The 23,773-nt window shown below is 44.1% G+C and overlaps 1 protein-coding gene and 1 non-coding gene across 2 annotated transcripts in view; one reads left to right on the top strand and one right to left on the bottom strand.

Annotated features, from left to right (window-relative positions):
* The window catches only part of arvcfb (ARVCF delta catenin family member b), a 95,244-nt gene that overhangs the window by 42,713 nt on the left and 28,758 nt on the right, over window positions 1-23,773 (bottom strand). The window contains exons 2-4 of the mRNA XM_068738850.1: window positions 13,622-13,780; window positions 8,151-8,791; window positions 1,062-1,567 (exon numbers count right to left, since the gene is read on the bottom strand). Coding sequence (XP_068594951.1) covers window positions 1,062-1,567; window positions 8,151-8,791; window positions 13,622-13,780 — 1,306 coding nt within the window. The remainder of the gene's footprint in view (window positions 1-1,061; window positions 1,568-8,150; window positions 8,792-13,621; window positions 13,781-23,773) is intronic.
* trnal-uag (transfer RNA leucine (anticodon UAG)) lies at window positions 16,130-16,211 on the top strand. Its single transcript has one exon. It is a non-coding gene; the product is annotated as a tRNA-Leu (tRNA).

The following is a 23,773-nucleotide window of genomic DNA, read 5'->3' as shown; positions in this document are numbered from 1 at the left end:
GCAGCAATCTTTCTTCCCTCCACTATATAATTAGCTAAAAAGTGACCCCCCCCATGTCTTAGGTGGTTTAAAGAGGTCAACTCTCTCACTTGGTGAAAACAAAAGGGGATTATCTGGGCATGCTCTGGCAGACCATTGTATTCCCCAGCTGGCATTTAGCAGGTGAAGGAGCGGAACCCTTGCATACTCTGAATCAATAGCTTCTCTTAAAAGAATTAAAGTATATTTCATTACACCTTGCAGCTAATGGCCTTTTTTAAATCAATGTTTGTGTCCAGCTCTTTTATGGAGAATCCTCCCACTTCTCAATTCATCAATTTCTAATTGCTCAGTGCACTATTGCTGCTTTTATTTCTCAATTTCAATATCTCTATTTCATCTGTATATGTGTACTACATCTGTCCAACCATAAATAAATAAATAATTAGCTCATTAACATTGCTTTCTCTTTTAGTGTGCGGTGAGATGAGCTACCTCCAGAACAGCAGGGCCTTCACCATGAGTGAATGAAAACAACGACTAATTACAGCCTTGAATGCATTTTCATCTGCGAGTGGGAAAAACCGGGACTGTTGGATGATAATTCAGCGAGTCCTCATGAAATAAATTAAGAGGGCTAAGATGTGAAAATAGCACGCTGTAAATACTGCTCCAAGTGTTACCGACTGTGTGTGTGTGTGTGTGTGGAATATGAACGAGAGAGACTTAACTTTGTGGTTAAGACGATGCCGGTAAAATATTTTGCTGACATTGACGTATTACTATGTGGAAAACGAAGGCAGAATAACGCACATAGATGTTACGCCATGAGAACAAATTCCAAGACAGGAAGCGATAATTATTGTCAAGCTAAGTTTTCCAGAGCAAACATCCACTATATAAGGACATCACAGTTCCTCCTACATTTACAAAACGTGTCTGATTTGTTTACGTCATATCCATGAGAATATTAATAATGTTTCTCTATCTTGTGTCAAGCCGGTCGATTTTCCTGTTTGAGACTCGTCCAATCATTTCAATCGCCTATTGTTTGCTAGATTAATAGAAGTATTTATTCTCACCGGTGATGAGCTCTCGAACCTCCATGTCATTGGTCTTTCTCAGCAGGCGGACGAGGGCTGGGATGCCCTCGCAGTTCTTGATGGCCACCTTGTTGTCGTTATCCTTGCCATAGGAGATGTTGCGCAGCGCCCCACAGGCCTTGCGATGGACCTCAGATTTTGGGTGATCGAGAAGCCCCACCAGAACAGGAATCCCCTTCAGTTGACGCACATCCTTCTTGATTTTGTCATTTTCGTAGCACAGGTGCTGCAGGTAGGCAGCGGCGTTGGACTTGACTGGGTCGATGGGGTGGCCCAGCATGGCTATGACCTCTGGCAGGTCTGGGTCGCGCCAGCGTGGGTCCTTGCGGATGCTGTCGATGGATGGTGAGCGCCGGCCGCCCATGCGGTCCAGACTGGCCATGCTTCCCCTCTCTGGCTGGGCAAGGGGCGCTGAATACATGCCATGGATATAAGGGTGGCGTTCATCAGTCAGCTCTGCCTCAATGGTCTCGTCTGGGTACCCTCTGGAAGGGAAGAAGAGAAAAGATGGTGAGGGCAAGTGAGACAAATGAAGCAAATGGAGGGTGACTCAGACAGATTTGTCTAAAAAATTAGGAAGTCAGGGGAAATACTTTGAGAGATGCCAAGGGAGGTGAGAGCCACTGACTAATGAGGGGGGAAATGTAGGTGGAACAAGAGGTGCAAAAATGTGGGTGATGAAGGACAGAAAGAAAGGGAGTTTGGGACAGAACATGAAGGGGAGACATGCGACCCTTTTTCACCGTCTGGGAATGGTGTGCTTTTAATGTCCCTCAACATTCAGTACAAAATTTAGAAATGTGGAATGGGGGGGGGGGGGTCAATGTGGTTCTGAACAGTTAACGCCTGTAGAGGAGAACAGAGCCTGTAGTAGAGGCAGGAAAGAGATCAATGCATGCATCAATGGCATGTCCACAACTTGGAGATTTGAAAAGCAGCTAGCAGCAAAACAACGTACATAGAAGCGCAACTCAAAGAAGAAAAGAAGCAAACAAAAATATCTGCAGGCGATTTGAGGTCCACACACGTCTTCCCCTCTGTGCTGAGGACAATATCACGATATAGCAGGCATATAAATGCTGCTGTTGTATAAATCCATTGTTCAGAAAATGTCAAATGTCAAACAAGACACATATGCTTCTTGCTTATACATCTCTTACTCTTTGCATACAGACGGCACGCTATATAAAACACTAGGTGATATTTTCCAGTGTAAATAAGCAAAACTAGCGCGCAGACGGGCCGTTGCCGCAGCAGGAGCCGCACGATCTGTGTAAATCTGTGCCTTTGGCATCAAAAGTTTCGATGCGGCGCTAAAAAAGAGTGATATGGCAAGCGAAACTCAACGTTTTATTCCTCCCTGTCAGGTGGCAGCAACAAACATGTCAGATATGAACAAACGTAGTCTTGGAAAGAGTGATTGAGAGACAGGAAAACATTCCACAGACAGCAAACAGGTGGTTCAAAAAGGAACAGAGATGACAGAAACAGCAAAGGAAAAACTCCGAAGGAGAGTCCTGTGAAGAGTTTTTTAGGAAGCCACCATATTCAGAGGAAGGAGTTTGACGTCTGTTCCCTTGGCAGCGATGAAAGGAGCTGTGCTGTCCCCTGAGGGACGACTATGAGGACGCCTCCATGACTCCCTTTGCTCACACTGCCATAAACTCTCTCACAGTCCATGAAAGCCAATGGCCATCTCTCTGGGACTTCTCTTATAGCATTAGCTACATTACTACCGCTAGATTTGGGGGGGGGGGGCTCACTGTATTGGACTGCATTTATTTTTGGTGACGGAAGCGCTGTCTGCCGTGGGAGGATGAGGAAAGTTGCTTTATGAAGGAGTTGCCTTCGATGAATCTCTATTGCCGAAGCCTCTCAGAGTCTGTGAGCTACACTCTGCTCTCCAGGGGTCCTTTAGACCAAAAGCAGCGTCATCATATTCTCTATGGGAACAAGAAGGAAAATCGAGCCGCTGAATTCCAATGACGGAGCATCTCTTGCTGGAGTGCAGGCTACTTATTTTACTTGAAGCTTTCTGAGGTTCAGAGGAACAATTTTTTCACTTATAAGGCCAACTCCAAGGACGGAGTCTGGGGAGTCTGACAGAACAGTTGTTAATGAAAAAAATATATAAAAAAACTTGTTTAACGATTATTTGTATTTTTGAAGATATACCAGCGAGTCGTCAAACACGATGGGGTAAATCTGGTAGGACATGGGGTGGGACGCAGGGAGGAATTTAATTAGGGTCGTGTACTTTATCAAACCCAAACCCATCCCACCGTTAGGGACTTGTTTACCCTCTTTTCAGAATCCAGCTGGCCTCCTGTCCCTACCTTTGATGTATGGCAGGTTGGTGGTGAAACGAAATGGCGACTAACACTGGTGGTTGGCAGGAAACTCCAGACAGTGCTCCAATTTTAATGAGTTTTATGTTAATGGTGTGTTTTTACAGTTCTTCCCGGGCAAGTGGTGAGGGTGGGAGGCAGGGCTCTGCGTGCCATCTCACCTCATCTCTGGTGTATTCCTCAGTACAATTGTTGCAGGAACATACTGGTGTTTATGACATTTTACTACCAGAGAAATCGATACAAAAATAAACCGGGAGAAAAGGTCCTGCAAAGGACAAGAATTGAGAAACTAGATACCCAGTTCAGATGGATGGACAGCAAATTAATAGAGACGGGACGAGTGAGGCTGCATTGCATTGGAAGGTGGCTACACACTAGTAGTGGCAAGTCATGGCTAACCCAGCCAAGATTAAATATATTTAACACATCATATCCTGTGGCTTTCATTAGCAAAGCAATGACCACTTCCTAAAACCAAAAAAGAGGCGTGTACAAGGGCCCATTGAAACAACCACACACACATGCATATATATGCATAGGGGCCCAAGAGCATGCGGATAGGGCACAGGGTGAAGGGGCCGCCATGATCAGCGCACCTGGAGCAATTGGGGGGTGTGCCTTGCTCAAGGCAGTGCTCTGAGGGTAAAACTGGCCCCCTCCAGCTACCAGCTTGAACCAGTAAACCGGTGGACTTCTCTGCTTCCCAGCCCGAGGCCCAACCCACTGAGCCACTACCGCCCCTTGAACTGGACCTTTGATGAAGCAGGCTTTACCCGGTTGAGTGACGGGACTGTCAGGATTTGCATTTAAATTGTCCTCGTTGTGTGTACAGGGAGTGAGATACTCATGGTAGGTGAAGGGGCTCGGTTGCGAAAGACGCAATGCTGTGACCGTGATTAGAACAGATCGCTCTCCTCGAGGAAATCGAGCTGCTTAATGTCCAAGCCGTTGCTGCGCATCTGAGCGCTCATCTACAGAGGCGTGAGCACTTTTCTTTTATTCTGAGGCACAAAGGATAGAAGACAAGGTAAACAGACAGTGTAGATATATCCCACTATTCTTTCTTCCCTTCATCTTCTGACAATTACTTTCATCATCTTTCCTCTTGCGGCCGTGCCTGACCCTCGTCTTCGACGGGCCCATAAAAGGGGATCGTCTGAAAAGAATTAGACATTCACAAGAAGACATTTGCCTCTCATATGTACACATCGCTGCAGCGTTTATGAGCTTCTCACTGGCTGTCTCTGCTGAGCAGATTGCTTATTCTGAATTATGGGCTATAATTGTTTTATGATGCACGAAAGTCTTTGTAGGACAGACACAAAATAGAGGAAAATGGTTGACAGAGGGAGCTGGAGTGTTTCTGTCTTACCGCTTTCTAATTTCTCAGCCTGTCATTATCCATTGACATCATAGCTTATTTAAATTCAATTTAGGGAGAGAGGCATCAATCAGTTGTCTGTAATTGAGGAGAGGATTCTGAGAAACCTCAAACATGACACTCGGTAAGTAAAACATTAGATGTAAAATTTAACTGCCATTGGACGTCTCTCGGCAGTATCGTGGAGGAGGAGGGGGGGGGCTGGGTGGGGGGGGGGGGGGGGGTGTTCAAGTCACTATGAAGGTGTGTGTGTCTACAGATGTACATGTGTGTAGTGATCCCCGGATAAAGATGGGCGGGTGCAGCACGGCCGGTCACCGGAGGAGAGGTGAGTCAGTCGAGATTGGCTTAAAGATGCCCCTGTAGTCTGGGAGAGTTCAAAAGCAGCTATTAATCACTGGAATGAGGACGCACGCACACACACACACACACACACACACGTGCAGAATGGGTTTGGGAGGAAGAAGATGAAGTGAGATGTATTCACAAGCAGACAGAAGGAGGTCAGTAGAGACAGACACGTTCATTATCTGTAAAAGCTAAGGAGCAATTAAGGGAAAGCGGATGCCTCTCCCTCCCTCTGCGCCGCTGTTGCTACCACTTTACAGCAAAGCACAAACTCACTGCTCAGCTAACGAATGATGCTTTTAAAGTTACAGGGTGCTTCACGAACGTTGCTGGACGTTTTGACCTCTTCATGCTTTTTCCATGTACCTTAGTCAAAGGTGTGCCAGGAAGCCATCGTCTGTTTCTAAATGTGCTTACGCCAAGAAAAAGAAAAACACTCAGGCACATGAATAAAACTAGATTAGTAACATTATTAAGTCTGGGTTTATTGTTATTCTTTCTTTCTACCTCATCAAAAACATCACATTTTACACAGAATCAGAATCCATCCTGCACAAACACCCCCCCATAGATATAAAAGCAGGTTCTAATTTTACCATTATTACGCCTTCCGTCCTTTCCCATCAAACCTGCTCACCTTCTCCGTTCTAGATACCAGTCGGTTTGTTATTGCGGCTTCACACTGATGCTTTTCAGCCTCTCCAAAATGAAGATTCAGTCTTTTTCTTTGTCAGTGCTCCATTTACGCCAACTTCAGTCGTTGAAGATGGAGTAAATGGAGAAGATGGAGAATGCTCTAATGTTGTTCTGCTGTGAAGCCCCAGAAACATCACCACACTTTCCATCTGCCAGACGGTGAGTAGATAATGATTGGACTTTTTATTTTTAGGCGAGCTACGCTTTTTATCCTGAACCCAGACTGGCTGCAAAGCCTCTTTATTATCATTACACTATTAAAATTACTGAATTCATTTTTGGTCTGGCTTTGAGTCCTTTTCCTTGCTGACTCCTAAGTACACCAAGAAATCTTTGTTTCCTACACAGTTAATGGAATGACTGAGTGTGACTGACTATAGTAAGTATTACATTGGTAATATAGATGCGCTGCATGATTTGATTCATTTACAAAATTATATACTATCATGCGCTATAGCATGCATTAACTAATTAATGTGGGGATGACCAATTAGAGTTGTAAAAAAGTACGTTTCCAGTCATGCAAACGGGTCCTCTGGCCGGTGCTGCTCTTAACTTTGTTCAGAAACTGAGACCAAAACATGTTCCCGAATTTGCCGCACAAAACTCTGTGCAACGCGTTTCAAAATCCATACTCCATTTATCACCATCATCAGCATGCGGTGACCTCATGCAACCTATATGGATTACCTGCGTGTCTCCATTCATTTATTCCCCTTGTTCCTTCCATTAATCACCCATTTGAGCGTTACAGCTGTGTTAAGAGTAAAGTTACCAAAAAGTCATGTTCATAGAAACTCCAAGAAGCCACGCGTTATCATTCCCGACACATAGACATGTGTGCTTACTGCTAACACATGAAAATAAATAACATAACATAACATAAAAATATATATATATTGGATTATTATTGAGAATGATAAACTGCGATTAAGCCGTTTTAATTCCTAGATTCATTACAGCTCTTGTACAGCTCGCTACTTGGTAGAATACTAATTGCAGTGCGAGCACACAGGGAAGCCTGCATGGGCGCGCTGGGAGGGATAGATTTTTCTGTGGAGAAAATAAACCTTGTATTACTCTGACATTTGGGTGTTTTGTTTCCGGTGATGAGAGTGCAGAGGAGAAATGAAAGAAAGATGCGAGAAGGAAATATTTATTTTCTGCTGCAATTAGCCAGACAGCAGTCAGTCAACATAGGCTAAAAATGTGTGTGTGTGTCTGTGTTTATGTTTGTGCTGGGCATTCATGTAAGCAGCTGTCAGTGCGTGCGTGGTTAGCGTGTGTGTCTGAACTAACTAAGGGATGTATGTGTTGGGGCAGTGTTGTGACACATGTAAGGCAGATTACAAATTGCCTGTCACAGCAAGCACCTCTCACCAGGCAGATGGGGAGTGACTCGGTTCCGGAATATGTGAATTTCTATGAGTGTGTGTGGGAAAGATACTGTAATTGTCAAAGTAAAGTCAGAAGTACACAAAGACAGAGACTGGTTCAACATCACCTTTGACACAAACAGTCGTCTTTCTCTGTCCTCTCAAACACTTGACTCTAATTCCAAAATCCTTCTGGCAAGGCCCCCCCCTCCAAACATCTTCCCACAAATTGAAAGGGAATCGGAGATGCCCATCTAAAAACGTCTGTCAAAAGAAAAGTTTTTAACACACTCCCCAAAAATGCAGTTTTTTACATGACGGTCAACATTCACTCTGTGATCAGGCTGTGCCAAAAGGACAGGCTATGAGGGAAAACTGACGAGCCATCCATCCTCTCCCACTCTCTCCATCCTGTCTACTCGCCTTTCCCTCCTTCATCGTATCTCAAATCATCCCCGCTTCTTTACCTCTGACACAAACACTTGTTTACTATCCATCTGCAGGAAAACAGAAATCAAAGACTTGCTTTTCCATGCTTCCTTTCCGAAGCAGGCTGCTCACGGAGAGGAGACATCTGTTTACTTGTGCAAAGTCAAATGTAGTCTTTTCATGGTGGAAACAAGACACTTTGTCTTTACGCCCACTCATTTTAACGGGCCTGATATCCAATCATGTAAAGTCAAAGTCTGAACTCTCGCATATGAACAAGAAATACCTTTCAAAAAAGAAGTTCATGTATAGAGCGTGGCCGTGCCCCCGTCTTTATGACCGTTATCTCCTGCAACGTCTTCAAGTATTAAACCCAGGTACTGCTGCATGAAAATCTTTCCTATCTGCAATATCTGTGATCTTAAGCAGAATAAACAGATTGCATAACTGCAGTCTGCTGTCTTACATTCTTCGCAATTATCCTCACCTGACTCGAGGCCCATCACGGAGAGGTTCCCGGTGAGTGCGACCCCGGTTGGCCCCCTGCAGGGTTCGTCTGTTGGCAGTGGAGTAGTCAGGCTCCAGTTCATATGGCTCCTCCTCTTCAGGGCCCAGGCTGCGGCGATCATCCTCTAGGCCATATGGCTCGGGCTGGAAGCGCTCTGGCTGTGAGCGGTTCAGATCCACAGTGCTGCTGCCCATGGGCACCTGGGGCTGAGCCACGTGGCCATAGTCATCTTTACGAATGGGCAGGGTGTAGCTGTTCTCCGGCCGATAGCTGCTGGGCAGGTATGGGTAGCGTGGCGGCCGGAAGTTGACTCCACGTGACAGGCTTCCGTAGTTGTCTGTCAAATCGGCGTAGCCATCGTGCAGGCCGTAGTGGCGAATGTACTGGCTCTCGGGTGTCTCGCCATACGAATCATTGAAGGAATTGTTGTAGGAGCGTGTCAGGGTGGAGGTTGCTTGAGGCGTGATAAAGCGGTCGCCCCCATTCTTCATGTAGCGCCGATCAATGGAGTCGGTATAGCTTCCCAGTGGTGACGAGCCCTCAGGGAGAGGCAAGCCATCCGGTCCGAGGGGCACCTGGCGTACTGTCCGCGTGGTCACAGTCTTCACCATCTTCGTCACCTGTAAAGACAAAGAGGGAAAGAGAAAAAGTGTCAAAATATCATGATTAGGATGTGCAAACAGAAAACTATGCTGCCTCTCAAACAAAGATATTAGCTGCCGTCACTAAGTTTCATGCACTTTGAACCCTAAGCAGAAAAATGCTCATGAATTTGCCTTGATTCAAACAAACGTTGTTTTGTAGCTTGTAGTAAACAAGTTGAAAAACATTCACATAATAATCTGTCGTAAGACTGTCAGTGTCTAAAGTGTGCAAATGATGGTAGTACGCTTTAGGTTTCTCGGTAGACTGAGTCTCCTACGTCGTACCGTAACAGAGCCGTTTTAAAACGCTCCAGCTCCACTGGACCTTGAATTCTTTCTCCCCAAGGGAGTCAAGCAACATCACAATGTAGCAGCAGGATATGCATGTTTCTATCGCCTATGCTTACTTCATCCTATAGCTAAATAACTTCTCTCTCTGCTGTCTGACAGAAGAATTATAGGCGCCCTCCCTCGGCTCTTTGCCCATACAGAAACCAATTTGCTGCCCAGTGAATTCTGCCGCGGCTGATAATTGGCTATTTTGTCCGCGGCTATAAATTCATCTTCACAATTAATGAGGCTGATGAAAATTAATCGTCATCTACAGGGGCGCAGGTCTGATGCAATTTGTGTTGTGCCTGTCAAGGCGTTAGAGGGAGGCTCATTCCCACTGGATGTGGAGATTGCCACGTTGAGTGTCTTGGGAAATGGAAGAACAGCTTTGATGGGTTTCATTTCAACACCGCATTTTGCAATTATTATATGTTTTATTTACTTTCCCCTCGATGTCATAATTCAGATTTTAATCAGAATCGCCACAGCAAAGCATTAACTCTCTCTACAGATGAGGGTGCCAAGAGGAAAAGTGCAAACAAATTGTTTGCTTATCAAAGCTTCCTCATTACCTCGGTAGAAACAAATAGAAACTTTCAATGGCCTTGTTTCGTAAATTAGACTCCGACCGTGAGCAACATAACAAAGCCTATTTCAGGAATGCCAGGGATCATCTCCATATTCAGACTAATTAATGAATAATCCACCTTTGTCTGTGAAGGCGAAGACCTCATTTGCTTGATTCATAATAGTAAATACAAATGTATGACCTTGGAAGCACAAGCTTCCTTCCATCCTCTTGAATTACCATAATAAGTCATGATGTGTTTTTGCTTTTAATGCATGCAGTTATTTTATCACCATCCATCATCATTGCATTTTATTCTATTTTGCTTTTCAGAGCTGAGAGGAGTGCACATTACCCCCCCCCCCCGAAGACATACCCAGCTAAAACAGCTTTTAAGACAATTTGCAAGGGCTGCAGAAGGAGCCAGCACAGATTTCAAATGCTGTTTGATGTTTGCTCAAGTTCACCAGGCACTGAACCACCATGCGAGGAGAAACGGGATGAGGTGAGAGACCCATTTCAAAAGGGGCGTATCGAATACCCTAAAGATGGGTAAACATTACTAAAAATAATGGAGTATCTGAGCCGTGTGAAATAATATATAACTGTATGTGTGCCAGTGTCTCACAAGCTCACAGGCAGTGAGACTCGAGCCTTAGTCATTTTCCAATCTGTGCACAGCGGAGAGAAAGGCAGCAGGCGTCAAACAGTCCAGTTTACTGCACTGTAAGAGGTTTCACAACCACTGCGGCATTTACTTTATTGAGCACTTAAATGAACTTGGTGGCTGTGGGTTAGTGGGATAGGGTGAGGTAGTAATTCACATTTTTAAAAAGATTGTTAAGAGCGAAGCCTCCCAGTCCAAACAATCCAAAGAGTGTTGGTGATGATGACGGGGGTCAAAATTGCAAGTTGGGTTTTAAAGCAAGAGGGTCTAAAATACCAAATGTGGGCCTTTAATGATGTTAGCAGAAGAGGGATGCAGGCAGGGGGAGGGGGAACACAGAGTACTTTGCTGGTTCTGCCCCGAAAAGGGTGGGAATCAGGCCTAGATTGAACCTGATTTTGAACTATTTGATGAGATAGGGTTGGAGGGATGGGTAGAACTCAGGAAACAGTATGGTTTCCTGATGACACGCACGGATCCGCCCTGATATTTTATCCCTGGACTTCACAGGTAAAACACCAGCATCTCATACTGGTAATGTTCATATAATGGCTGTGTGCACTCGGGCACTTTGTTGAAGACTGCTTAAAGTCAAAAGATGCCATCTAAAAGAAAAGAAACAAATGTAACAGTCAGTTCTTGCAATCAGCAACACGTTGTTTTTCCTAACAGCTGCACCCTGCAAACCTTCTCCTGCCTACCGGTGGTTGGCTCCCCCCAGTGTGTCCGGGGTGATGAAATGTCTCCTCTGTTCGTGTGGTCTGCCTCTACTCTCATTAGCTCATATCCCATAGAAAGGGGAGGAATACTGCTTTTTTGGGGTCAGCTCAGTTCTGCCTCCGACATAGCTGCTGCTCCATTCAAAGATGTCTGCCTGCAGGAAAAGATGGCTGGATGATGGCCAGGGGAATGCAAGGCATGCTGGGACAGAGCAGGATGAATGCTGACCTTGTTGAGTGACCTGTGCTCGGAGCCATACATGCATTGCGGGCCAAGTTTAATTCACTTTGAGTTGACCTGATTGAAAGAACCAGCAGCTAATCAGCTTTTCATAGTTTGTAAGCTTAAACTTAGCCTGACCCTGTAACACAAATGCATTATTGTGTACAACATGTCTCCAGTCACTTTCATTGTCATTCCCTCGCATGCAGTCGCTCTGCCCTGCTACCATTATTTATGTTCTCCCCTCAGTATTCAAACAAGAAATGCTGCTGCTACAGAGTCAGCCAGAAACATGTTTACCACCTAAAAACTTTTCGGCGTGCAATTCAGGAAGATGGAAGATTCTGCGCTGTTTCATCTTCCAGCAGTCAGAAGGGGGATAACCATCAAAGGGAAAGAAATGAGTTAACATTAGACAGCATGGCAAGACTTTGGTGCAAAAGGAAAGATAAGAACATAAATAAAACTGTGAGTTTCTGTGAAATGAAGAGGGAGATGGAAAAGGAGTGCAGGTGAAAGACAACGCATGAAAGTGAGTCAGGAAGAAGAGATGCAGCGAGGAAGAGAAGACAAAGAGGGAAGCGAGAAAGACGTTCGCCGCTACCTAGACATGATTTCTGCAAGTTCAAGTCAAATATTAATCTGCTTTTCTCCTCAAAGTGACTCCCAAAACAAAACCCTCCCAGAAGGATAGAGGAGCATCCTTGCCCCTCCCTTACTCAACATCGAAGCGTTTTCATTAGTGTAATGTTTTACTGCATGCTTGTGTGCAAAGTTTTGTGTGTGAATGCATAAAATCAAGTGAGTGTGACTGAGTGTGTGTATGGCCAATCCCCTCGCAGCAAACAGGCTGGAGGGCAATGGGCCCTCCCTGATGAGGGATTAGACCAGTCTTTTTAATTACAGTTTCACAGTCCCGAGAGAAGCGGCGCCACACAGCTCTCTACTCCACTGGAAGCCTGCAGCTGCTGCATCCACATCTACGGCCGGATCCCAAGCAGTCCGCTTATCCTCCCGGGTTCGTCTCAGAAAGCAAAAGCTAAAAGGAAGAGCTTCCGACTCGCGCTTCATGTTGCAGATCCATCCGAATAAAAAAGACTGGGGAGTTGTGTTTTTATGAATTTTAAAACACAAAACTAAAGTTGGCAAAATAAACAATATGTTTAAATGTTCAATTCACTTTGGATCAGTGAACCCGTGTAACATGCTGCTGGTGCTGAGCAGCATTTTGTATTTTTATGTCACTGATATAATTCATGAGAGAGGCAACAAAAATAATAAAAATAGCGGGTCTAATCTCAGCGGGTGGAAGTAACAAACAAGTTATTAGAAGTGAGTTTGACAAGGGGCAATCTGTAGACTGCAAGGCTGTCATATCCAACAGAAGAGCTGCTGCAGCTCATCCAGGATGCCCGTGCTGACGAAGGGCACGTGAGCATCAGAACTCGCAACAACTTAAAGGATCTCCTGCTCACAACCTGGTATCACACGCAACAGAACCACTTGATAGACATATTGGAATCCATGTCTCGCTGGGTCAGAGCTGTATAGCTGCAAAAGGGGGGAGCTACACAACATCAGGCAGGTGGTCATCATGTTATGGCTGATTGGTGCATAAACTGGGAGTGTGGTGGGAGGAGTCGTACTTTAAGAAAAACAACAAAACACAACAAAGGACAAATCAACAAGAGCTTTTAACGAGCACAAAACAAGGAAAGCACAGGGAGTCCGGATATAATTACACATTAATGAAAAGTCATGAGAGGAAGATGAAGCCACTTAGGGCTAAAGGATTATGGGATTTAGAGTTCTTTAGGGTGGAAGTCTGGGAGTAGACTTCTGGTATTGTGCAGTTTGGAAGCGATAATCCATAACCACAATTTAAAGGAACATTAAATGCTTCAAAAATCATTTATCGCCAATGAGTTTTCGGAGACCTCTCTGCCACAGCGAGACTCACATGTCCATTTTCCATCCATTTTCTTGTAGACGAGACGAGCTCAATCGTGTCGTCTACAGCCGCTTGATCTGCCTAGCAGGTCACAGGTGTTGCTGGAGCCTATCACAGCTGACTACGGGCGAGAGGCGGGTTACACGCCGCACGCGTCGCCGGCGTATTACGGTGCTATACAGAAACAGACAAACCGCTCGATCACGCACACACGGGGAGAACGTACAAACTCCGCCCAGAAAGGAATCGAACCCGAAACTTGCTGCGACTTGCTACTAACCACTGCACCACCACTCAATATTTTATTTTACTTCCAAATCAGCTGCGAGCATTGTGCCATCCTACCTTGGTTTCTGTGCGGCGTGTGGTGCCATCGTCGGAGGTGACCACCGAGACATGGGAGGTGGGGGTGCCGGGGTCCTCTTCAATGGTGACCGTCTCCTCCACCATCTCCTGCGGCTCCTGCATCATGGCCAGGGATGTAGCGTTACTGGGGCTCTGCTCCTGCACAGACAGAGGCAAAAATGAAGTCAAACAAAGAGGAAGCAACGGCTAGATTTTTATCTTCCAGGTATTTCACATCGTCAAGAGAAAAGGGACAACATCTATCAAATCACGAGATAAACGACATGATATTTAAAAAATACAATGCACCTACTAATTCCTATAGAATGCAACTGACATTGTAAATGAAGGGGATTAATTATACGTAGTGCCACAAACAAACACAAGCAGAATAATGCAGCAGTAAAAACACTGAGATTAGAAGAATGGCAGATGTTTATCATACTGAAATAAGAAAACAGAATGAAAATCACTCCAAAGCCAGTAGAATATGAAATAAAAAGGCAGCATTTTCAAAATAAATGATCCCTTCTATTATTTACTGACTAACTTTGCTGGAGATATTCAATTCATCCACACAGATAATGAGACAATTATCTACGGCTGTGTTATTCCATTGATTAATGACTTGGCACAACAGCATGAGTTATGGAATTATGAAAGTAAATGAACAAATGGCAAAAGAAAAGGTTATAGTGTGATCCTGAATATACGATGCACGAGGGTCACTGGTGCTAATAGTGCTGATCATGATAAAACAATGCAGTTCTATGTTGTCTAAACAATACACAGTACAAGCCCTTTAAGCAAAGTTACTCAAAACAAATCCAGGCTTGTCTACAAAACAAAGATATTTATTTTCTACTTTCTAGTCCTGAACGCCCGTGGTTTGTTTTGCCCTGATTATATCCAAACAAAGTAATGTAGCACAGCCTCAACTCTTCACCTCTTGAGACTTCAAATTCAGTTTGACTTTCTTCCAAGGCACAGAAAAGCCTGGCGGACTGGTTTTCATTCATATTTCATTGGGAGGCCATGGATTTGAAGAGAATGTGTCCAAGGGCTATGGATGAAAGTGAGTCGAGTCCCTCAAACCCCACCTGACCCTGTGTGAACGTGTGAGAAGTGTGTGCTTGCCACTGTATGAAGGCAGAGGCTCAAAAGGCAACGCCCCGGTGGAGCCCTCCCGCTGTGAATGAATGCGACAACGTGATGGAGCGGGAAAGGAATGCATTTGAGGCAATCACTGATAACCAAACAGCATGGCGCCAAGAGAGGGCATCACACACGTAACGGAGAGGGAGGAGAGGGGCAGAGTTTGAGTATGGCAGTCATGGAAACGTCATTTTCTTCAAAGAGAAAAAAGAGGCTTGGAGACTAGACTTTTATTGTGTGTATTTTAATTGCAAATGAGACAATGCACTAATATGTTTCTGTACATAGGGCCATTTGTTGATTTTAACTATTTGACCCCAATTAATCTCAGTGTAAACATGTATGATCAGAAGACAGAGGCCCTCGTGATCTGTTTCCTGTGAGTAAACGTTGATCACTGGTGAAATAAAAATGAACCAATCTGACTATTTCTGATCAATTCCTCCAAACCGGTGTGTTTTAGTGTCGTTAGCAGCGGCGCCTTCTTTAAACACAAGTGAAGCCGTGTGGAAGCAGACTGCTTGTTTTCTTCGCATCCTTTGAGACGCTACCAAGTGAACGGCTCTCCATTGATTGGCCAATTCTACTGAGGCTTCAAACCCACACAGCCCTGATTGATCATCAGTCCTTCTGATCAGTCAAAAGTTTGCACTCCTTGTGTTTAGGATTTGTTTCCCCGCATACCAAAATGCTTCCACGTCCATGTCTCCACTGAGAAACATCCCTGAGCCCTTGTTTTGCATACATAGAAACGCACTAGCCTAGAAGAGTCATGAACATTCTGATGTTACTGCTAAATGTAGCTTGATGTTAGCTGCAGAGACATTACTGAACACATTCAACTGTTTATAATTACTTAAAGCAGCCTCTCTTATCATTAAAGTAAATCATTTAAGCAAGCACTCACACATAAGTGCAATAGACTTTAACAAAATGACCCGTTAAGTCTGATCTGCTTGACGTAATTCAGGAAGCAATATAGAAACATATTTAAATGCTTCCTTCTTTAACAAATGATGCACAGGTCCATCAATTAATGGTGAACAGGAGAAGATCACGTCCCGCGTTTCTCACTGCAGCGACTTTTACATTTGTGCACCACTCGAGTTCTCAAAAACAATCACCTTCTTACATTACACACGTCAGCCATGACAGCTCAACAAGGTGATTGGTTACACACGTACATGCAGACGGACTTCAGAGCCAATCCAGACGCGTGTGCCGCTACAACCAAACACATGAGCCCCTCTCAGTTTACAACTGGTGGAGTTCATGTGCTGCTGGAGTTTACTTTACAGGCAGCTACACCAATGTTATTCGTCACTTCTTGTGATTTCCTTGTCGCACTGCTGTGGTAGTGTGGCCGAGTGGTCTAAGGCGCTGGATTTAGGCTCCAGTCATTTCGATGGCGTGGGTTCAAATCCCGCCGCTGCCAAAAGCGAGAGTGGTGTGGTGTTTCAGTCTCGCCTCACAGATAGAGGGAACTGGGTTTCAATACTGTCTGTGCTGAATTTATCTTTTAGCCAAAAACATGCAATTTAGTTGAAATGTACTTCCAAAATTGGCCACAGTGTGTGTGTGAATGGTTGTGTGGCCCTGCGATGCGCTGGCGACACAGCCGAGGTGTACCCCTGCCTCTCGCCTACAGCAAGCTGGGACGAAGCAGCTGTAGACGAGACTATCGTCTATCTATATGAAAATGGACGGAATATTTATTATCCTAGTGCCAAATCGATTTGTGAGGGCTCCACAAAGAATAAAAAGAACTAAGAGCAAATGTTCGATTCACATAATACTTGAGCTATTACAATACAAATGTACTGTATGTATATGTGATACTGCACCGATACGCATGATGTCGCTTTCCTCCTTTTGTACAGGACTAGTGTATGAACTCGCTCACAGTGGCTTCTCTGAGATCTGGACAAATAAAGTGATTTTTCCTTTTTTTTCTGGCTCAGTGGATGACCTCAGAGGTGAAAACATAAAAACAGCACTGCACTATATGTGATCAGAAAAAGCCTCTGAGGCTCCCTGATAAACCTCCTTCCTGATGCAAGCTCGATGCGATGTCTCTCATTCACTTTAGTCTTTGCTTACTTCCTCTTGTTTCTGTGAACACGCAGGGAGAATGGAGTTGAATTTGACATTACAGCCTCTAAATAACTGATTAAAAGCTGTCTGGCTGTGGGATAGCGCGGCTGTCTGCGGCTCCCGGAGGAACACGATGCTGATTCTGAGTCGAGGAGACTCGGGAAGGGATACCCTTTAGTGAAGGGCAGACGAAGTGCAGCGCAGTGAGTTAATGGCTGATCTCAGGCAGATGTACGCTAAAGCGACAGGACGGCATGAAAGAGAATGTGGAAAGGGACAGGATGGAAGTTTCAGAACATGCTAATCTTTTGGAAGGGTTATGTGTCGGCCAATGGGAGAATTGTGATCATTAAGGTCTGATTGGTCAGCTGCAGATCCAGGTTACAGCTGCAGGCTAAAAGCAGCTGGATCAAAATGAACAAGGGGCAAATCCTCTTACAGCTAAAATCTACGAAAGCACCCATGGCACCACATCACCCCAGGCAACGGCATGTAAGAGTTATATTATCCTTATAACAAAAAGGATCATAAAAACATATTAAGGACACCTGGAACCAAGTACAAGCTTTTATGAACACAGGTGAGGCTTTCTGTTAAGACCCTGGTTTAACTAGAGAAAAGACACACTTAATTTGTTCCTCGGATGGAATAAATGACAAAGACAAAGACATCAAATAGTTTATCTTGTTGGGACTAAGATGCTCTGAATGGAACTGGTGAGGGGAATAGAGCTTGAAGAGTCTGGCCAGTTAAATTGCTTCTGTTCAGCCACTGGCAGCGGGAAGGCTGAGGTGTCAGACAAACAGGGATTTTTGCTCTGAAGAAGGCTGAAGTACAACCTGTGCCTTGTCGCCGAAGTAGTTCTTTCATTGTTATGATGCTAGCATTGATCCAGAGGTTTTTATTTGGGGGTTGCCTCACCCGCAGAGCTCTGCCCGTCCTCCAAACGGATCTGATGACTGAAGCGGATAACACTGCATAGAGCAACATCCCATGAAATCAATCTTCAATACTCTTTGGGATGGGAGGCGGTAGTCTAGCTTGCTTTCAGGTTACAGTTAGGTTTTACAGCCAAATCCTGTCCTTCTCTTTTAAACAAGCATATAAACAACAGAAAAAACAAATTTAAAAGTTTGACGGAAAAGAAATCAGTGTCTTTGAAATCTGATAACAAATGTGGTTTGTATATATACATGCAACACCATGTGGCAGCAGACTGCTTGTTATCTTCACATCTTTGAAGACACTGGTGAACAGCTCTTCATTGATTGGCCAACTCTAGTTAGGCTTCAAACCCGCACAGCCCTGATTGATCTTCAGTCCTTCTGATCAGTCAAAAGTTTGCACTTCTTATGTTGACAATCCCTTTCCCAATTCACACACAACCCACCGGCTTGCAGTTCCCCGCTGGAAAACAGACAAAAAGTAAAGGCTTCTAAGCAATAAGAAAATAGTTGACTGAAAATGTTTTAATGTCTGTCTAGCTGGCACCGATGACAATCGCTGACGAGAAAGACTCACCTTTATGCGCAAAGCCTGACAAAGACTGAACGTCCAGAATGGATGTGGCCGCACTTTTATTCCAGTGACAATACATATTTAGCTTTGCATTGTACATTGTATTAACAGTCTTGTACATGTTTGACTACATTTGGAGGAAATTCAGAAACTCCTGCTTCCTAATTCAACAGTACAGTACAAGACAATCAATACCTCCAAAAACATTAACTTGAAGGACAGCCCTTGAGCAATCTCCCTCAGGGTTTATTTCATTATAATAGATCATGCAGGGGCATACTGTTCCTTAAGAGTGACTAATCTGAGCCTTAATGGATTGCTGCACTGTGAAAAGAAAAGAAGCAGGAGGAGGAGAATACAGAGAGTAGAGATGCAGCGATACAGCGGTGTCAATTAGAGGCGGCCTGCTATCTGCCATCAATCCACTCCCATTCATCATCTGTGTTCAATAAGCTGCTCACTGCTGTCTGAGGAAGGAGAGATAGAGTATAAAGAAAGAAAAGGAGAGGGGGTATGCAGATAAGGGGCTTTCCTCCCGCAGGACAATCTCAAAGGAAGAAAACTCTGTTGTGAGTTTATATAGAATGAGTCATCCCAGCAGTAACAGCAACTGTACAAATACAACATACAGTATAATCTGTAAGGCTTCTGGCTTTGGCACTGTAGCACTGTTATGTAATAACACCGCATTATGTAATAACACCGCATTATGTGAAAGTGTAATAACGTTTTACATCATTATGTGATAACGGCACATTTTGTAATAACTTGCCGCACTTTGTAACAAAATTCTTGAACGGAATATGTCATAAAGTTTGCAGCATTTTGTAATAAGTTGTAACATAGTGCACCAGTTATTACAAAATGCAAATGTTAAACTTTTCTTATGAAGAAAATGTAATAGTTTGGTGCATTATGTAATAAACCACCAAAATGACATCTATGCTGCATTAACACAAATGAAAGTGGAATAAAGTTTGCGGTGTTATTACATAATGCGGTGCTACAGGCACCAATGCTAAAATTGTATTTTATTTACAGTCAATGTTTTATAAAAAATATTTCCTAAGCTAAGGTATTGCTGCAGAAGCTCTGATATTTAAATAAAATGGAACCCTTGGAATGAAAAGTTGCGTCACAATTTATGGCGCCGTTCCTGGATGAGAAAGAGTATAACGCGACGGATGCAGCCACGCTGGTGAATGAGATGGTCTGGTCTGTAGTGAATTTCAGCAACTCTTCCCATCCATGTGCTTACATCACTTATCAGTAACATTGATTGTACCGTGATGAAAAATGCTGTAGTGAAGAAAATAGTAGCAGTAACAGAAACTGACCCATAATTGACAGCACGCACACACAGTTGGGCTGGGTAGCTGTGGCCTAAATGGTAAAAGCTTCATCCACTTATCACAGTCGGTGGTTTTAGCCCCAGTCTACATGGCGACGTAGCCTTGAGCAAGATACTTAACCCCACCATGCTCCCCGGGGGGTGTATGTATGTATTAGAGCTGCCCACCGGCCGTCTGGGCTAGATCTAATGCAGAGAACTCGAATTTCCACAAGGGAACTTCCCAAGAGGATCAATAAAGTATAGAAGAAAAATATTTTCATTGCTAGAACTAGAACTAGAACTAAAAGCTTTTTCTTTTTTTTTCAGACTTTCATTGACAACATTTGAAACTGCACCAAACAAATCTCAAAATTAAAGTCAAAATTAAGCACTTCAGGTTACTGGACAGCATTTCAGTGCAAATGAAATAAAGCAATATTTAATGTAAATCCATCCTCTGGAGGACGACTCTGAATTGTCTACGTTTGTTGTTCTGAAGGTTTTTGGGTTGATCTTTGAGGCCTTGCTTTGGTCTTAAAGGTAGTTGTGATTTGTGTTTTCTTCAATTATGGTTAAAAAAATCATTCCACATTAATGGTGGCATAAGTGTAGCTCACACTTGTGTGTATGCTTGTGATGCGTGTGAGTCACGCGACCTATCGTGCAATGCATGCCTGTAACAAGCATACAACCAGCAATACACAGACGCCACCGCCAGTCACAGTAAAATAACTCTTCTTTGTCTGGGCGATCAATCATTGCATTTGTAGTGAAAATGTATTGAAGTAAAATACTTAGCTCTATAAATATAATTAATTACTTGAGTGGTTTTTCCTCTATCACCTACATTTATTTATCTGACTGCCTGAACACAGTGGGAGGGAGCTAGCATCCTGAGACAACGGAACCTGTTAGATCACCACCTGGTCATGCATACTGGTGTAATCAGAGTCGCCTTCCTTCCTCAAACACACACACACACACACACAGACACACACACACACAACATGTTCAACCTTAGCCTGACTGATGTGCAGTGACTAACAGGATTTTGCTCAGGAGATATGCCAGCAATCATTACATGGCTCTTACACAATTAATCCTCTAGTGAAGACCGCCTGGCTAACCTTGGGTAGTCCGTTTTCCCATCAGCCTCTTCTCTTTCTACCACCTGCGCGCTCGGCAGCTTTCCAAAGCAAACACTATACGAGGAAGTTAAGGAGAGAATAAGAGAGAAAGAAGAAGGATGTGTCAGCGTAATGCACTGGGATGACCCTTAAGGAAACAACTGTGAACTATGGTCTTGGGATCCAAACATCCAATCGAAAACACAACTTGTTTGTAGAATTTAGTAGGAACAGAAGGGAAGTCGAGTAGAGGAAGGGGAACCAGAGAGATTACAATGAATGGCACGGACCCAAAACGGCATGTTCTCTCGGGGTAAAGATGGAGAATGGGGAGCATATCCAAAACCAAGCAGAAAGAACTTGAGCTTAGTTACAGACAGGGTAGCTGTCCCATCCCTATTGGATGACAGGAAATACTGTTGACCTGGTGTTGGGGGGGAGGATCTTTGGATATTTGTAAATGTGAGTGCTTCTGTTAACTGTTAAGATGGTGAAGCACACAGAAATACACAAATACCAGTTGGAGAGTGGGCCAAAGTCCTGATGATCTTTCCTTTGCTGCATGGCAACTGATCCTGGGCCAACTCTAGGCTTCGCTCCCTCTCTCATCTCTTTCACGCTTGGCCTCCTGGTTTCAAACACCTCAGTCTCTGCCCACACCAGTCCTGCCTTTTGATCCTTTGCACTAATGCCCATACAAAACTTGGGTTTGCCAGACTAAGACCCTCAAAGGCAGAGGCCACACAACCATACCCCACCCAAATGAAAAAGAATAAACACTACGACTTGATTGCTTCCCAATAGGGCATTACAACCACACTTTTGTACTGTGAAGCAACTACGGAGAGAGACAGATGGAAACCCCAATTTTTACCCAGGGCAACATTCAACAACACTGCAATCTTGAAAAAGGATTATAGTCCCTTTCAACTTGAAGTTAGTTATTTTGAAACCTGGGGTAATTTCTTACAGATGGCATCAGTCATAAACCCGACATGTAAACTTGGACACATGGAGTTGCATAACACACGTTTTCTCCACAATTTAATGTGCAGTTGGATTCCAGCATGCAAAACAATTGCTCTCAACCTTAGATTCATGGTGGCACGTCTCCAGCAACAGACAGAGAAATAAGTTGAGCGGGATTTTCAATAAGTAACCGGAGAGAAACAGAAGACGAGAATCATGAATTTTAAAAAAAAGGAGAAACCACATGGAGCCTTTTGAATAAAACAATGAGCCTCAGAGACGGGTGGGTTATTATGGCCAGGGTTTGATTGTTTGGACAGCGGGTGAGGCGACGGGAAAAAGAAGGAATAGAGGAATTCAGCACTGTGGAGGCAGATTAGTGGGAGGGGGGAGGTTGGTGGGTTTGCTGTGATGGTGTAACTCTGGGTTCCTGGAGGAGGGGTTGTGCAAAGTGCCCCTCAGCCTCTGTATCACTGTCAGCATGACTCTGTCACAGGACTGTTGACTGGAGGGGGAATGCTGTGAGAAAATCAGTTCATGTACGGTCTCCTTGAGATTTAAGGAGTGGGACAGGGGACATATGCTCTATTTCCTGTCAGGCGACCAGTGAAACACTTATTGTCCCTGTAACACCCTTCTCCAAAAACTGTCTGAATGTGCAGCCGCAGGGTCTCCCATTAACGAAAATCTACCCCCTCTTTCTCCATCTCTATATTTCGTTAGGTCTCTCATGTGGAAAAAAAACCCAGTAAGGCCTGGGGCAGTTATAATGGAGGACAACTAACATGCTTAGCGGGGTGCTTTTAGTAAATTCTAAATGTCTGGGACTGTGGTGATGGGATGCATAGGCAATCCTGTACAATACCATGGTGGAAGGAAGTCGTTCAGACAGGCAGGACTCACAGGACCAGGAGTTCATGCTGTGAAGTAGCAAAGTAGATGCTATAAACTTGTTTAAAAATGTCCACACTGTAGAGATAAATCTGAAAGTCTGTCAGCATTTACTTAAATACATTCTCTGTCTAGATGGACTTTTTGGAGTAAATTAAACTACACCTCATTTTGATAGGAAGGTCAACCGAACCCAGCTCAGAAAACCAGCTGAAAATGCATTGTAGAGCAAACGTAGTCCATCACAATAACTACGACTGCTTTTCAGTCAAAAATCATTATCCCACCTCTGGGGATATTTTTATGACCTTGTGCCAACTGCCCAATAAAAGATTAGGCTCCTTTCGCAGGCAATGGGCATGGCATCAGAGCCGGAGGCTGAAGACATACCACAGGAGCGAGCTGATGGAGAAATGCCTGCCAATTTACTGCTCACCCTCAAAGGGCTGTGAGATAAGGTGAAGCTGGATTTATATGTGTCTACGTGTAAGAGCCATTGTGAAGCTGAATAAATCTATCAGGAGGCTTGAGCTAGAGGCCAATTTGCTATATTTATTATTCTGTCTCTGACAATTCTAAAAAGAAATGTGAGACTGCATCTACACTGCCCCAATCTGTTCAAAAACCCTTGTGTAGTGGAAATTTCAGTGCGTGGGTGAGTTTGTAACACGGGGTCATTGCAGCACCCTGGCTGAGCACTCGCATCCGTGAAAGAAAGGTTTTAGATTCCAACTAAAGTCAAGCCTAACTTTAGTGACTTCCAAGAGTGATCAAACACGTCTTTCGAAGCATGTTGACCTATAAGGGTTTGTTAGCCAATAAAAAAAAAAATCTAATAATCAGGATACTTTTCAAATGTTCTTAAATGGTAGCAAATTTAATAAATGTCGACATTTATTAACATGGAACAAGTTTTGTCATATTTCCCAGCAGCTTCTGTTAAACACAGGGACTCAGAGTCTTTAACGGTCTCTGCACAAAGCATCGCAGAAGCTGAGCAGTCTGCAGGTCAACCAGATTGCACCATGATTCCCACAACACCCCAAACACAGACAGAGCTCCCCG

The sequence above is a fragment of the Brachionichthys hirsutus genome, chromosome 4 (assembly GCF_040956055.1).
Source record: "Brachionichthys hirsutus isolate HB-005 chromosome 4, CSIRO-AGI_Bhir_v1, whole genome shotgun sequence".
In the NCBI taxonomy this organism is placed as follows: domain Eukaryota; kingdom Metazoa; phylum Chordata; class Actinopteri; order Lophiiformes; family Brachionichthyidae; genus Brachionichthys; species Brachionichthys hirsutus.
Note: the sequence above shows the minus strand (reverse complement) of the source record. Positions and strands in the feature narration are given on the sequence as shown.